The 12870-nt window shown below is 42.7% G+C and overlaps 1 protein-coding gene across 1 annotated transcript; it reads left to right on the top strand.

The window, feature by feature from the left end:
* Nucleotides 1–1507: 1507 nt before the first annotated feature.
* Nucleotides 1508–12642, top strand: LRIT1 (leucine rich repeat, Ig-like and transmembrane domains 1). The gene is made up of 4 exons (XM_053984346.1): nucleotides 1508–2784; nucleotides 5288–5754; nucleotides 9007–9312; nucleotides 11657–12642. The coding sequence occupies exons 1-4, from the start codon at nucleotides 2663–2665 to the stop codon at nucleotides 12640–12642; spliced, it is 1881 nt and encodes a 626-aa protein (XP_053840321.1). The 5' UTR covers nucleotides 1508–2662.
* The last annotated feature ends 228 nt before the right edge of the window (nucleotides 12643–12870 follow it).

The raw sequence follows: 12870 nt of genomic DNA, 5'->3' as shown, positions 1-12870 counted from the left end.
GGAATCACTTTAAATTGGCAGAGGACAGGTTTAGATTATATATTAGGAAGAAATTATTTACTGTTTATGAAGCAGTGAAGCACTGGAACAGAATGGCCACAGAAGGTGTGGATGCCCCATCCCTGGAAGTGTTCAAGGCCAGGTTGGATGGGGTTTTGAGCAACTGGTTGTAGTGGAAGTTGTCCCTGCCCACTACAGCAAGTCTGGAACTAGGTGATATTTAAGGTCCCTTCCAAACCAAATCAAACCATTGTGTGATGCTATGATCTATGCAGCCTGTGAACCAGGGGAATATATCTGCTCCCTGTGCACCAAGGCCTTCCTCCTCTGTGGCAAGCACATTTCTCTCTGTGCACCTCAATAAAAATCCTGAGAGAGAGAGAAATGTGCTTGCCACACTCCTCTGCTTCTTTCTCCTCCAGTTCCATATGTCCAAAGCCTACCTGAGCTGGTTTCCACTCTCCTGATGAACCTCTTGTTGAGTTTCTGCAGGGTGAGGGCAGACTCACTCTCTTGACCATTCAGATCAAGCCTAACATGGTGTCTGTGTCTTGATAGTTAACCCATCATTTGCATCATTTGGTGGTGATGTGTCGATGAAGGATTATAAAATAATCCAGTCAACAGGGAGGGAAAACTCCAAAATGTAAGTGCTGATAAAACATTAGCTGGGTTAATAGTTAACTGGTCCTTTTCCCTTCCTTTTCCTCCTTCCAGAGACACATTGTGAATACACTCCAAGATGTGAAACCTGTTAATGTTACCTCTTTTATTTATCTGTTTTTATTAATCTCTCAGCCTACCTCCAGGTCTTTCTCTTTCTTGTTGAGAAGTGACTCTGTCATGTTAAGTAAATAGCAGCTTTCTTGACAAAGTGCAGAGCATTAGCTGCTGCTAAGGTATGCTTTATTGATTGCTGTTGATTTTTACAAATTAAGTTTACTTCTCCTGCTCCTGACATTTAGTGGTAACTTAAATGTTTCATTAGTGAGGCAAAATTGAGGTTCATGAAAGCAAACCTTACAATACAGTTCTGCTTTCTACAAGTTTATTATCCAAGAGCTCCAATGGAGGGAAACTACTTTATCAGATGCGTTGAAAAGAAAACAGATGCAAGAGGTTAATTATGTTGCATTGCCTTTTCAAGTAGAATTTAACTTCAGATGTTTCAGTCAATGTTGTAAGTATTGAGCTGAGGCAGAGTCTGGACAGCAAGGCAAGCTGACCAATGAGTACACTAAAAAAAACCAATAAGCTTGGTCTTAGCTTGGAGATCATTAAGGGAACTGAGAAATCATTAAATCTAGAAATGAGACCTAATGGCAGTCAATGAGAGAACTATGGATAGTTAATGAGCAGTACTGCATTATGTTCTCACCTCTTCAGAGATAAATAATAAGATACTTGAATTCCTCTTTGAACAACAGTAAATGTAGAATGTGAAAATAGCAGGGGGGAAAGTAGTCCTTTGGGACATCCTCTCAATAAATGATTTCTGCAAACCTTAATTACTTATCGGAGTAACTTGTGAAACAAGCTTATGTGAAACTATGGCACCATAAAATATCTGTTTAATAGTTAGCCCCAAAGCACATTGGAATTACCTTGAAACTTCAAAAGTTCATTACCAAGAATTATTGAAAAATCACCAGTATAATTTCATTGTGAAGAACATAGGTTGAACTTTGCATCTCCACTCCAGAAATCCTGGCGAGCAATCTTTGCTAGAAACAACATTGATGTAAGCACAGTCATTAACCTTCAGGTAGATTGTACATAGATAGCTGTGTTATTGCTGCACTTCTGAGTGGTAACTTCTCATTATGTATTCCAAAAGGAAAAGCACTATCAACAGGTCCACAACAGGGAGGAGTGCTGGAGAAGTGAGGTGAGTCTTCAGCTGACCTTAAGAGAGAACTGAGCTTTTCTTAGCATTCCTGAATTCCTGCCACTCAGCCCTGCATCAGGTGGCACTTCCCAAAAGGGTCGCTTACCTGAGCTTAGCTGTGTCAGCGAGTCAGAGCACAGTAGTCAGTCCTGCAGGTGGGTGCTAGCCCTGGTAGAAACTGAAATATGTACCTATTTACTGGGTTATTAACTGTTTATCAGTAACAGGCTTGTTGCCAACAGTTCAATAATTGCTTTATCAAACTAGGAGTCTTTAAAAGAAAATAAAGCCTTTTAATAGCATCACTATATATATATATATATTTTAGTGCTCTTAGATAGAAGGCTTACATTCCATTAGCACAAATAACTGTTTTAAATCTTCCCAATACCTCTGCGGGGAACTAAATTATTGCTAATTCCTGGTCAGATAACAGTTATCTTGCCTGTGATGTAAGTCCCCCAAAAATGTATTTGCTTTTTTCTTGCTTGGGAGCCCCAGACTGCCAGAGGAAGGTGTTTTGAAGGGGCTGCTGAAGGAAGAAATGCCGTTAGTCCAGTTCCGGGAAGCAATAAGCACCTTCATGAAAATAACTCAAGTCCCCATCCTTAATCCCTGCCTATCCTTTTTTATCTGATGGACTCAGCGAGGGCTGGAAGATCACAGTGTGGCTGAAAACAAAAGGGAGTTAAGATGCGAGCGGCCGATGGATAAAACAATAGGCGAAGCCCTCCACGCTGCCTAGAGCCAGGTGCGCTCCATGCCCAGGTCGCCATGTGGGTGGCGGTGACTCTGCTGTGCTGCTGGGCGCTGGCGGGGCTGCCCCGGGCGGGCGGCTCCTGCCCCTCGCAGTGCAGCTGCGCCTTCCACAGCCTCAGCGAGGGGACCAAGGCCAGGTACGCCGGGCGCTCTCGCGGCGGGGTCGGGGGGTGTTTCTGCTCCTCTGCAAGGATGCTCGCAGGAGAAAATATTGTGTCTCGACTTCGTGGCCATTATTTTTCCGGATGCTCCACGCTCTAGCTATATTTGCAGAGGATTAGCTTCTGAAAACACAGTAAGCTGATTTCAGAGAAAGCGTTTGGGCATCTCTTCTGTGAGAACAGAAGTGACATAATTATTGCTGGTGTAATGGCAAAAAGGGAATAAAATTTAAATAGTATTTTATTTTTTTTTACTTTTCTGCTGAAAATTCTGGTTGTAAAAGGTTTTATTCTGCTCTGCTGGTTTGTTGCTAAAGTGTGACTAGATTTGATTCATGTTGTGGTACAATAGCCAACAATTTACTTAAAAAATCCTTCAGCTGGAGATTTTAGGCATACCAATATACTTTAGACAAGAATGAACTAAAAAACCAGACAGTAACAAAAAAAAAAAAATTAAAAGAAGTTCATTCTCAGACTGGAAACTTTCCATTGAAAAAGAAGGCAAGACCAGAAGGACATCCATCTTTGAAAGCAAAGCCATTGAACATACATTTCTCTGGAGGACTGTTATAAAAGAGTCCTTCTGAAGGGTAAGCACACAGTATCTGACTTAAAGAAAATAGAGGCCATATTTTTATAAGGTGTGGTTCACAGAAGAGGAGGTTTTGTGACAGAGATACAGGATTTGCAAAATCCTTTGTAACAAACTTTTTCTAGGCTGAAATATATTTTCATTACTGAAATGAGGTATTTTGGAACCCCATGAAATAGCTCTACTTTCTTATTTCTTTAATGGTGCTATAGATTTAATACTAGAAACTTGCCAGTAAGAAGAAGCCTGGTAGAGACACAAGTAGCCTGCAATTGCTAAAAGGGAGTGTAACAGTGTGAGAGCCAATTATTTCTCCCATAACTGTCACAGTTCCCAGGGGGAATTTCCTCTCAGTGACTGGAAAAAGCTGTTGTGGATTTTAGTAAGATACATAATGAAGCAAATATCCATTAGTCCCTTAAGGAGCATAATGCTGCCTTTTTTCTGTATTATGATTCATATTTCTCACTAGAAGGATATTATCCCATAGATTATCCCATAGTTCAGTGCTCACTGACATAATTTAGGGACACTATAAGAAGCATTCTGCTTTACTGCCATGGTCTTTCTGTTAGTAACATTTTGTGACATGACTACACAAAGAAAAAAATGTTTTATTGAAAGTGGATTTCTGTTTTTTTCTTATTTGATAGATTTTTATCTTCCTCAAAATCTCAACTTTCAGCAGAGGGAAGGCAGGATTTAATGCCACAATAAAAATGTTGGGTGAGAGTAATGTAGTGTGTTTTGATTATAAATTAACAATTTAACTGCAGGCTCAAATAGCATTTAAATCTGAGAAGTCTGCCTGAGCAGTTCAGCAATGTTATCTATTTTTGTTGATAGTGGAGGAATAATTGCTTTCAGCCAAAACCAGCCTGGTTTTGACAGCTTTGTAATATTCTGTTTATAGAGACAGTGTGATAGGAAAACGTTACTTATCACATTACATTTCTCGTGGTGTCTTGTTCAGCAAGTGGGCTGGAACACGACCATCCAACCTCTTACCTTTTGCAGGCGGCTTGGTGTTTTGTTAAGAATTTGCCTTCCCCTACTTGCTGATAGGCAAATTAAAATTCAGTCTGAGAGACCTGTTTTGTCTCCCTTCATTTCTTATGGCGCTCTACAATCCCATGTCACAATTTTTTGTATGAAGGCTGCAAAAATGCAGCATAAGCTTTTCATGCTTTGACCTTTAAGAGATTAGAAATGGGGAAGAATGATTAAAACATATAAATCTGCCTTGCTTTCAGTATAGCATTTTCCAAAGAGTTAATTTGCTGTGCTTTCACTCTCATGACTATATGTGTCTGCGGTGCAGTGACTGCTACCATCTTTACACACCCTCCATAGTAAAGCAGAGCTTACTCCAGAGTACTTCCAAGGAGTTGTTACCTGACTTTCTTATTCTCATTTCTCAAACCAGAGTTCCCATGTCATATTTAATCTATATAACTTCTTGCCCTCCCGCATGTCAATAAGGCTTCTTTTTGTAGGGATTTTGTAGTCCGATTTATGGATCCTTTTGTTTTAACTTGCACTAGAATCCTCTGTTGTGCATGAATGTTGTCACTGCTATCATCAGTACTCTAAAAGACCTGATAGCAAAACCCAGCAGGAAGACTAAATGAGCCAGGTTTGGGCTCACACCACTCCAGGAGAGGCACAATACTGTGATCTCTGCAGTTAGAAGGCACATATGAATTACTGCAAGGTGATGTATTTACAGTGATGATGCAGAGATCAGCAGCAAGAAAGAAATGACAAGAAGAAATCTTGTGAAAATAGAAAGGCAGATCAAGATCTTGAATTAAAATAAGGTTTCACATCTTTTCAAAATAAAAGGAAGTCACATCTTTGCTTGTCCTTGTCTTTCCCCACCAGGACAGTGCTGTGTAATGACCCAGAGATGACCCTCCCTCCTGTGAACATCCCTGTTGATACAACCAAGCTTCGGATAGAAAAGACAGCCATCCGCAGGGTGCCAGGAGAGGCTTTCCACCTGCTTCACAACCTGGAGTACCTCTGGATGCCCTATAACTCCCTGGCCAGCCTCAGCAGCATCACCTTCAAGGGCCTTCGTCGTCTGCAGGAACTGAGGCTGGATGGGAACAACTTAATCTCATTCCCCTGGGAGAGCCTGGCTGGCATGCCACAGCTGAGGCTTCTGGATTTACACAACAACGAACTCACCTCAGTCCCTCCAGATGCTGCTCGTTATGTCAAGAATATCACATACCTGGATCTGTCTAGCAATAAGCTGATGACTCTTCCTCAGGCTCTCATTGCCACCTGGGCCAACCTCCAGGCTGTTCCCTACTTCCCCAATGATAACTCCAAGATCATCCTAGGTAAGAGAAATTGCCTCCCGTTTTGCAGGGGGCACAAATGTCAAGAGTTCCTCATCTCCTTACAGCATCTTCACCCACTGTGGTTACCATAGCAAGTACACTGCTATTATATGTATACAATTTAATACCCCAAATAATGTGTGTAAATTCATTTGCATATTAACAAACTCACCTCAGGTTCATCACACCCATCTTATTATGCCATAAATTTGATTACTTGCTTGGATCTTTGCAGCACAAAATTGGTGACTCTTGTTCAGGGCTTTTTTAGTTATTGCCACTCCCATTTTGGATAGAAATACAAATATGTTTACAGCTCTTCATCATTTATGTGTTCTTTTCTAATAGCACTGTGTTTGGAATTGACCCATTTTAAGCAGAGCTAAATAAAAGGATGGATAATTTATTATGTCTAAATTAAAGAGGAATAATGCCACGACTAAGCATAAAATCTGGGTCAGAGCTGCCAATTTGTCTCTTCCCAGAGCCTTGTTTATCTGTTCACAGAGAATTAAACCCTAGTCTACCCAAACACACCAAGACAGTGCTGCATTAAAGGGCAGCTATGAAGCTCCAAGAAGGGCACCTAAGAAGCTCCAATACCCTTTCTGGTGGCAGCTCTAGGCTCCCCAGAGGTACAGCTTTGGGGCAATTACCCATATTTGTGTCAGGGTTTCTCACAGCTGACTCTCAGTTGCAGGATGCCCAGGTGAGGTTTTGAGCCCATTTCCTAATTCAGGGGATTATTACATGGTCTTTTAGCCATTGTTTACTGTTCAAATCCATGGCAGGCTGATGATGGCTCAGAGTTGTTGCCATCTGCATGTACAGGGGTGTGAGCTCAGGCACCTGCTGATAATCTCAGCAGAGGCACTGCAAGTTTCCTCTCACTCTAGCAAGTACTTGCTGCTCTTTGTTCCCTTGATATATTTAGGGAGGTGAAGTTTTTAAAACCAGATTGCAGTGGAAAGAGATACAAGACTTGAAAATATACAAAATACTACCTACAAAGCTTTTAGTGTCCTTAGCAGATGTTGCTGAAAGTTTCACTAGCATCAGGAGAGAAGCAGGTGTTTCATGATCCTGTTTTGCCAGATGCAGTAACAAGTTCTTTAAGCCAAAATTGGCAGTTTGGGATTGCCCATTTCATTTGTGGCAAGACTGCCTAGATCATACTTTTCCCTTTTTATTTTTAGAGTCAAGTTATGTGTAAAAATGTTATTCCATTCAATACAGATTAGAAGAGTGTTTTACCATGAACAAATCATGCCTTGATGCATGTGGCCAAATTGAGTAGTATCCAGCTATGCACAGGCTGATTGTGCCAGGATCCTAAAAAATTCATGTAGCCATATGAGTACAATGCTAAAATTAATGCAGTAATGTACAGACACTCCAGTTTCTAGGTCCTATCCTATGGACACCCATAGGAACCTTGGAGATAAAATGCATATCCCTCACAGGAGCAGGCTGGGAAAACACAGCTGCATGTTTCTGTTTCACTCTGCTCATGACTATTTCTCATGGAGGCATAAAAAATCATGAATAATAAAAAGAGGCAGCCCGATCCATTTCTTGTCTGCAGTGCATCACTGTGACTCCAGAGCCACCACTTGCAGACTCTTTCAAGAAGAGTAATTCCTCTGCTAAGTTGCTGGCTACTAGTCTGTGCCAAGGGTGCAAGCTTTTCCACATGAGGACTGCCCACGTGAGCCCATGGAACTGTGCTCTGCAGGGCAGCAAAGGCCTCACTGGGCTTTGTGGTGCTGCTGCTTCAGCTGGAGCTGGGGCACCTGCTGGGGAACCTGGGATCAATTGTTATCTAGTGCATGAACTAGAAACTGCTAGCAAAAATGCCATAAAACAACAAAGCCAAGCTGAATGTTCATTATTGACATAGTCTCCTTCACTTTAACATATTAATTTACAAGAACTGACCTCCTGCCAAAACCCATCACTTCTAGATCCTCTTCTAAGCCCTGGGAAGAAGATATGGAATGCACTCAGAAGCTTTTCCACAGCATCTTAAAAACAGTTTGAGGGAGTATTAGTACTCTTCCCTTTCAGGCAGGTGCCAGCCCCCAGGTATGTCCTTGGGCTGTGCATGGCAGAGGAGGTGCAGCCCCCTCAGAGGGAGCAGAGCTCACCCCTGTGGCAGGCAGGATGCCTGGGAGCCATGCTCCCGGCTTAGGCTTCAAATGTGTGCCTGGGGTTTGATGGCATTAATATCCCTAGTGCCAATTCTGCTAGCTAAAATCATTAGAGACCACAACCTGTCCACAGCACAGCTGGATGTGGACATTTGTAAGTAGGATGACACAGATTTAATCAGAATGCAGCAACTTCTGTTCATGGATATGCATTGCTCCAGTTCCAAATCTGCTTTTTCAGTGCTATCTTCACAAGTCTATTTTTAATAATGCATAATTTTTTCAGAATTGGAATTCAATAGCTGCAAACTGGGAGAGCAGAATAAAGAAGAGAGACGTTCCAAGAGTCTGACACAGGAGTGTGTTTTTCAATATATCTCTTTCTGTGTGTATAGCCTTAATATAGTTATGGTCTATCTACATTTTTTATATACCATAACAGGCATACTCTCCAATTTAATCCTTAAAACAGTTCTTTCATGTTATCCAGTATAAATTAGCATTTCAGGAAAAGCAACTGATTACCAAAATAATGAAAATAACTTAGACTAACAGGGCTGGAAGAGAACTATGACAGGCAAATAGGATCAGCCACAGCTATTGCAGGTGTGAAAAGTGGCACGACAATCTGGCTAGTATTTTAAGAATGTCCAGTGACAATTTTCTGGCCTGTCTGAGACTTCATGGTCTCCTCATGCCGAAAGAATCCACAGCCCTTCTCCCATGAATACTTGTTTCTTTCATCCTGCAACAAAATGTGTTTATAATAAATTCTTGTTTTGCTTCTTTATATGCACAAATCACAATGTTTTCATGATATGAATAATCTTGCTTTGAACTTAAAGAGTATTATTTCAGATCCGGATTTGGAGATACTTTAGCAAGTCACATTTATTCCATTCTGGCAACTGTAGGATCCATCAGATGCAGCCAGCAGCAGTGGGGGACATACCTCTCCCTCCCCACATACTCCTGCACAGGCAGTTCTTGTAGAGCAGACTGGGAGTCTACCACACTTTGTCCTGCTGAAAAATAGACATGAAAGTGGCAGAAACAAAAGGTGGTGTTGGAGTGACTTAGTGCCCCGATTTCTTTTTGACAGGCTTGCAAGACAATCCTTGGGTGTGTGACTGCAGTCTGTACGAAATGGTGCATTTCCTAAATTTCCAGTCTCCTAACATAGCCTTCATTGAGCCCAGGCTGAAATGCTTCACCCCCCGGAGCCTTGCAGGAATCTTCTTCAGCCAGGTGGAGCTGAGGAAGTGTCAGAGCCCCGTGGTGCACACATCTGTGGCCAAGGTGAAGACTATCCTGGGCAGCACGGTGCTGCTGCGGTGTGGCACCACGGGCGTGCCCATCCCCGAGCTCAGCTGGAGGAGAGCTGATGGGGCTCAGCTGAATGGCACAGGTGGGTTTGGTTTAAGCTTTTCTGCACACGTGGGATGAGTGAGGCAGACCTGTACTAGGTGCAATCCACTCTGGCATTGTGATTTTCTATAGACTATAGGATTACTTATATGTTGTTCTTAATATTATCAGATAAATGTCTGTTATCATGTGCAGGAAGTTGGTTTTGCTTTCTTTCATAGCAATTGTGGTGGTGAAACGAGGATTTTTTGTGAATCTGTTGGAGCTAAAGAAATGAAATATTTCCAACAGTAGCAATTAGCTGTTTTCAGTTAGTTAATTATTCAGTAACTGAAAAGGCTTCCCACTGAATTATTCTATATTCTATTAATTGCTAATCCATTAGGAAACATCTCTGGCAGAGATATGTCTGATGTGAACTCAACTGGGATTCAGATCAGCTGTAGAAAAAAGAAAAGGTTGCAAACATACAGCATTACTGATATATTAAACAATAATTAAAAAAAAAAACCACACTAAAATGCTGAAGGATACAATACTTCAGTGGGAATGTCCCCAAGGAATCATTCCCTCTGACAGACTGACAAGCTGTCCTGGGGAAAAAGGCCTGTGGAAGAAACCCTGACCACCTGGTCTGAGCACCTATCCTGGGGGAAGCCTTCAAACAGACACTGGTTTTGTGACCAATCATGATTTCATTTCCATTCACAAGAAATTTTGGAGCTGTAATTTCAACACTGGTCCTTTAATTTGTGTGGAATTTAGGGAAGAAACCTTTGTTCTGCTGAAGACAGTTGTCCTTAGCTTTTTGTCCTAGAAGTTTTCAGTCAGGACCTGAACATTCTTGCTTCCAACCTGCCCTGAATACTCCTGTATCCTAGTCCTGCCCTGACTTTCGTAGAGGATCTAAACCCAGCAGATAAATTGCTAAGTATTGGGTCTGATCTTCAAAGGGTTACAGGGCTCCTCGGTGCACACAACAGGGAAGAGAGCAATTTTCTTTCTCAGCAGTAGAACCATTTGTAGTAAGTATCATTTCCTGGATCTCCACAAGTCATTGCTCTGTTGTGCACGATGTGCAGGATGTAGCAGAGCTGCTCCTCATGATGATGATGTGTACCCATCATGCTGCAAACATCCCTCCTACACTTGAAAGAGAGCCACCACAAAAAATAGAACAGGATGATTTCCTGAAAGCCTATGTTGAGTTTACTTTGAGCTACAACCGAGAATGATGTATTTTGTGCCCAACTAAATCAGATGCCAGCACCTTTCAATAAAAAGCTAGCTGGAAAGATAGGTTATTTCTCAGCAATGGCAGCTTCTTGTGCCAATGCTATAATGTGACTATTTGAAATGCTGGTGTTCTGAGCAGAAAGGAGTAAGAAACAGCCCACAGTCTGTATCTACAGGTAATTGCCATAGGTAGATCCATAGCTTTATGTTTTTAAAAATACTCATTCAGTAAATAATTAAACTGAAAAAGCAAATTCTTTTACCTTGTATTTTGCTGCCATTGGAAGGGACCCTGGTTGCCAAGGCTGGATCCTGACCCCAAGAGGGCTTGGGAGAAGTTTGCGTTCTCTTACCTTTGCCTTTCAGACATCTACCTGGTTTACCTTTCAGCAGGAAAGGGCTGAGACAGCACATGCCCATCCTACGGAGGCTGGTTAAATCATGAACAGGGTGCTTTACCCTTCCACAAGATCCCAACTCTTTTTTTTTTTTTTTTTTTTTTTTCTGCACCAGTAGAAAAAGGTGAAGAAAGCCAGTTTTAGTCTGCAAGTAGATCACATGAGCAAATCAACACTCAGCTATGTACATATCATTTGGTGGTAACCAAATGTACACCTGTGTAAAGATAAACACCTGAAATAATTAAGCAGTAGAAGGGATATTATCTTTCGACTATTTTTCCATATACTCTAGGCTAGTCTGTGTGTGTTTATTACAATAAAATCTCCATTGTTTGTATTTTCTTTGCCTCCACAGTCTGCATCTAATGCTCAAATAGATCATGTTGCTGCCTGCTCCTTCCACTCTTTCAAGTATTGTACCTACATAAGAATGTTCAAGCTTTTATTTTTAATGGAAAAACCTTTCCTGCTATGTTTTCAAGCTGTACATCAATTTGGAGGAAACAGCATCAACTTTTTCAAGTATATTCATTTTCAAGCAGTTCAAATCCTGACATAATCTAATTATAGTCCTTTTCTTAGGTTTATTTTGATTTTGTAATGTTCTTGGCGGCGAGCAGAAATGATGACTCTTTACCACAAACTTCATTGAGCAGATATTTGGTGATGGAATCTTAATATTTTACAAATTTGGAATTAATTCCGTTTATTATTGCCTGCTTATTTAACATTTTTCCTGCCTTGCAGTTCACCAAGAGATTTCCAGTGATGGGATGAGCTGGTCTATCCTGGGCCTGCCTGTAGTCTCTTACCTTGATTCCGGAGAGTACATCTGTAAAGCAAAGAATTTCCTGGGGGCAACAGAGGCGTTCATCTCGCTCATCATCACAGACTCAGAAAGCACAGATGACCCTAACTCTAGTGCCAAAGGCACATGGAATGGCAAGGCCAGCGGGATGGAGGCAGCGGCCTACAATGACAAACTGGTGGCAAGGTATGTTATCACCACCTCCACCGTGCCCACCCTGGGGGCTGGGGCGGGCACTGGAGACAGCATCCTCCTCCCGGACATGGCACAAGACAGCAACCCCCAGAACCTGCTGGTGAGCCCCACCACGGGCCAGCAGGAGCCAGAGAGGATGGTGAGGTCTGTCAGGGTCATAGGGGACACCGACCAGAGCATCACGCTGGCCTGGAAGGCGCCCATGGCAAAGAACACCACAGTGTTCAGCGTCCTTTATGCTGTCTTTGGGGAGAGGGACATGCGGCGGATCAATGTGGAGCCAGGGAAGACCAAGGTCACTCTTTATGGGCTGCTGCCAAAGACCAAATACATCGTGTGTGTCTGTGTGAAAGGGCTGATCCCCAGGAAGGAGCAGTGCATCATATTTTCCACAGATGAGGTTGTCAGTGCAGGAGGGACTCAGAAGCTCATCAATGTGGTTGTCATCAGCGTGGCCTGTGTCATTGCTGTTCCTCTGACTCTGGTGGTCTGCTGTGGAGCACTGAAACGGCGCTGCAAAAAATGCTTTGTGCGAAAGCCCAAGGACGTGCAGGAATCGTACGTCACCTTTGAAAGCCTGTCTCCCGGGGCCAAGGCGAAAGGCGTGGAAGGAGAGTACTTGACCAGGCACACCCCTGACGAGTCCAACAGGCTGCTGTCGGCCCGCTCCAGCGTGGACTCGGAAGCCATACCAAAGATAGAGGGACAGCCTAATGAATACTTCTGCTGACAGTACCGAGGCTGACTGGCAGCTCGCCCAGTGGGAAGCGTGTGGCTGTTATCTGTGACTCTGCACCAGCACTGCAGGCCACCCTGTCCATGCTTCTGACATGTTCTGGGAGAGGATGCAAGAGGGCAGACGGCACCCAAGCTTTACAGAAACATGTTGCTCACACCACCTGGGGTTGGCTGCTTTGTACCCAGTCAAAAGCTTCTCTGATAATGGCCTCATTCTCCT

This window comes from Vidua macroura, chromosome 8, assembly GCF_024509145.1.
Source record: "Vidua macroura isolate BioBank_ID:100142 chromosome 8, ASM2450914v1, whole genome shotgun sequence".
NCBI lineage: Eukaryota > Metazoa > Chordata > Aves > Passeriformes > Viduidae > Vidua > Vidua macroura.
Note: the sequence above shows the minus strand (reverse complement) of the source record. Positions and strands in the feature narration are given on the sequence as shown.

What these genes read in the sequence shown, in the direction of transcription:
- LRIT1 (XM_053984346.1), top strand. Translation starts at nt 2,663, where the DNA reads ATGTGGGTGGCGGTGACTCTGCTGTGCTGCTGGGCGCTGGCGGGGCTG. An exon ending in AGCGAGGGGACCAAGGCCAG is followed by an intron (nt 2,785 to 5,287) that starts GTACGCCGGGCG and finishes TTTCCCCACCAG; the next exon opens with GACAGTGCTGTGTAATGACC. An exon ending in GGCTCAGCTGAATGGCACAG is followed by an intron (nt 9,313 to 11,656) that starts GTGGGTTTGGTT and finishes CCTGCCTTGCAG; the next exon opens with TTCACCAAGAGATTTCCAGT.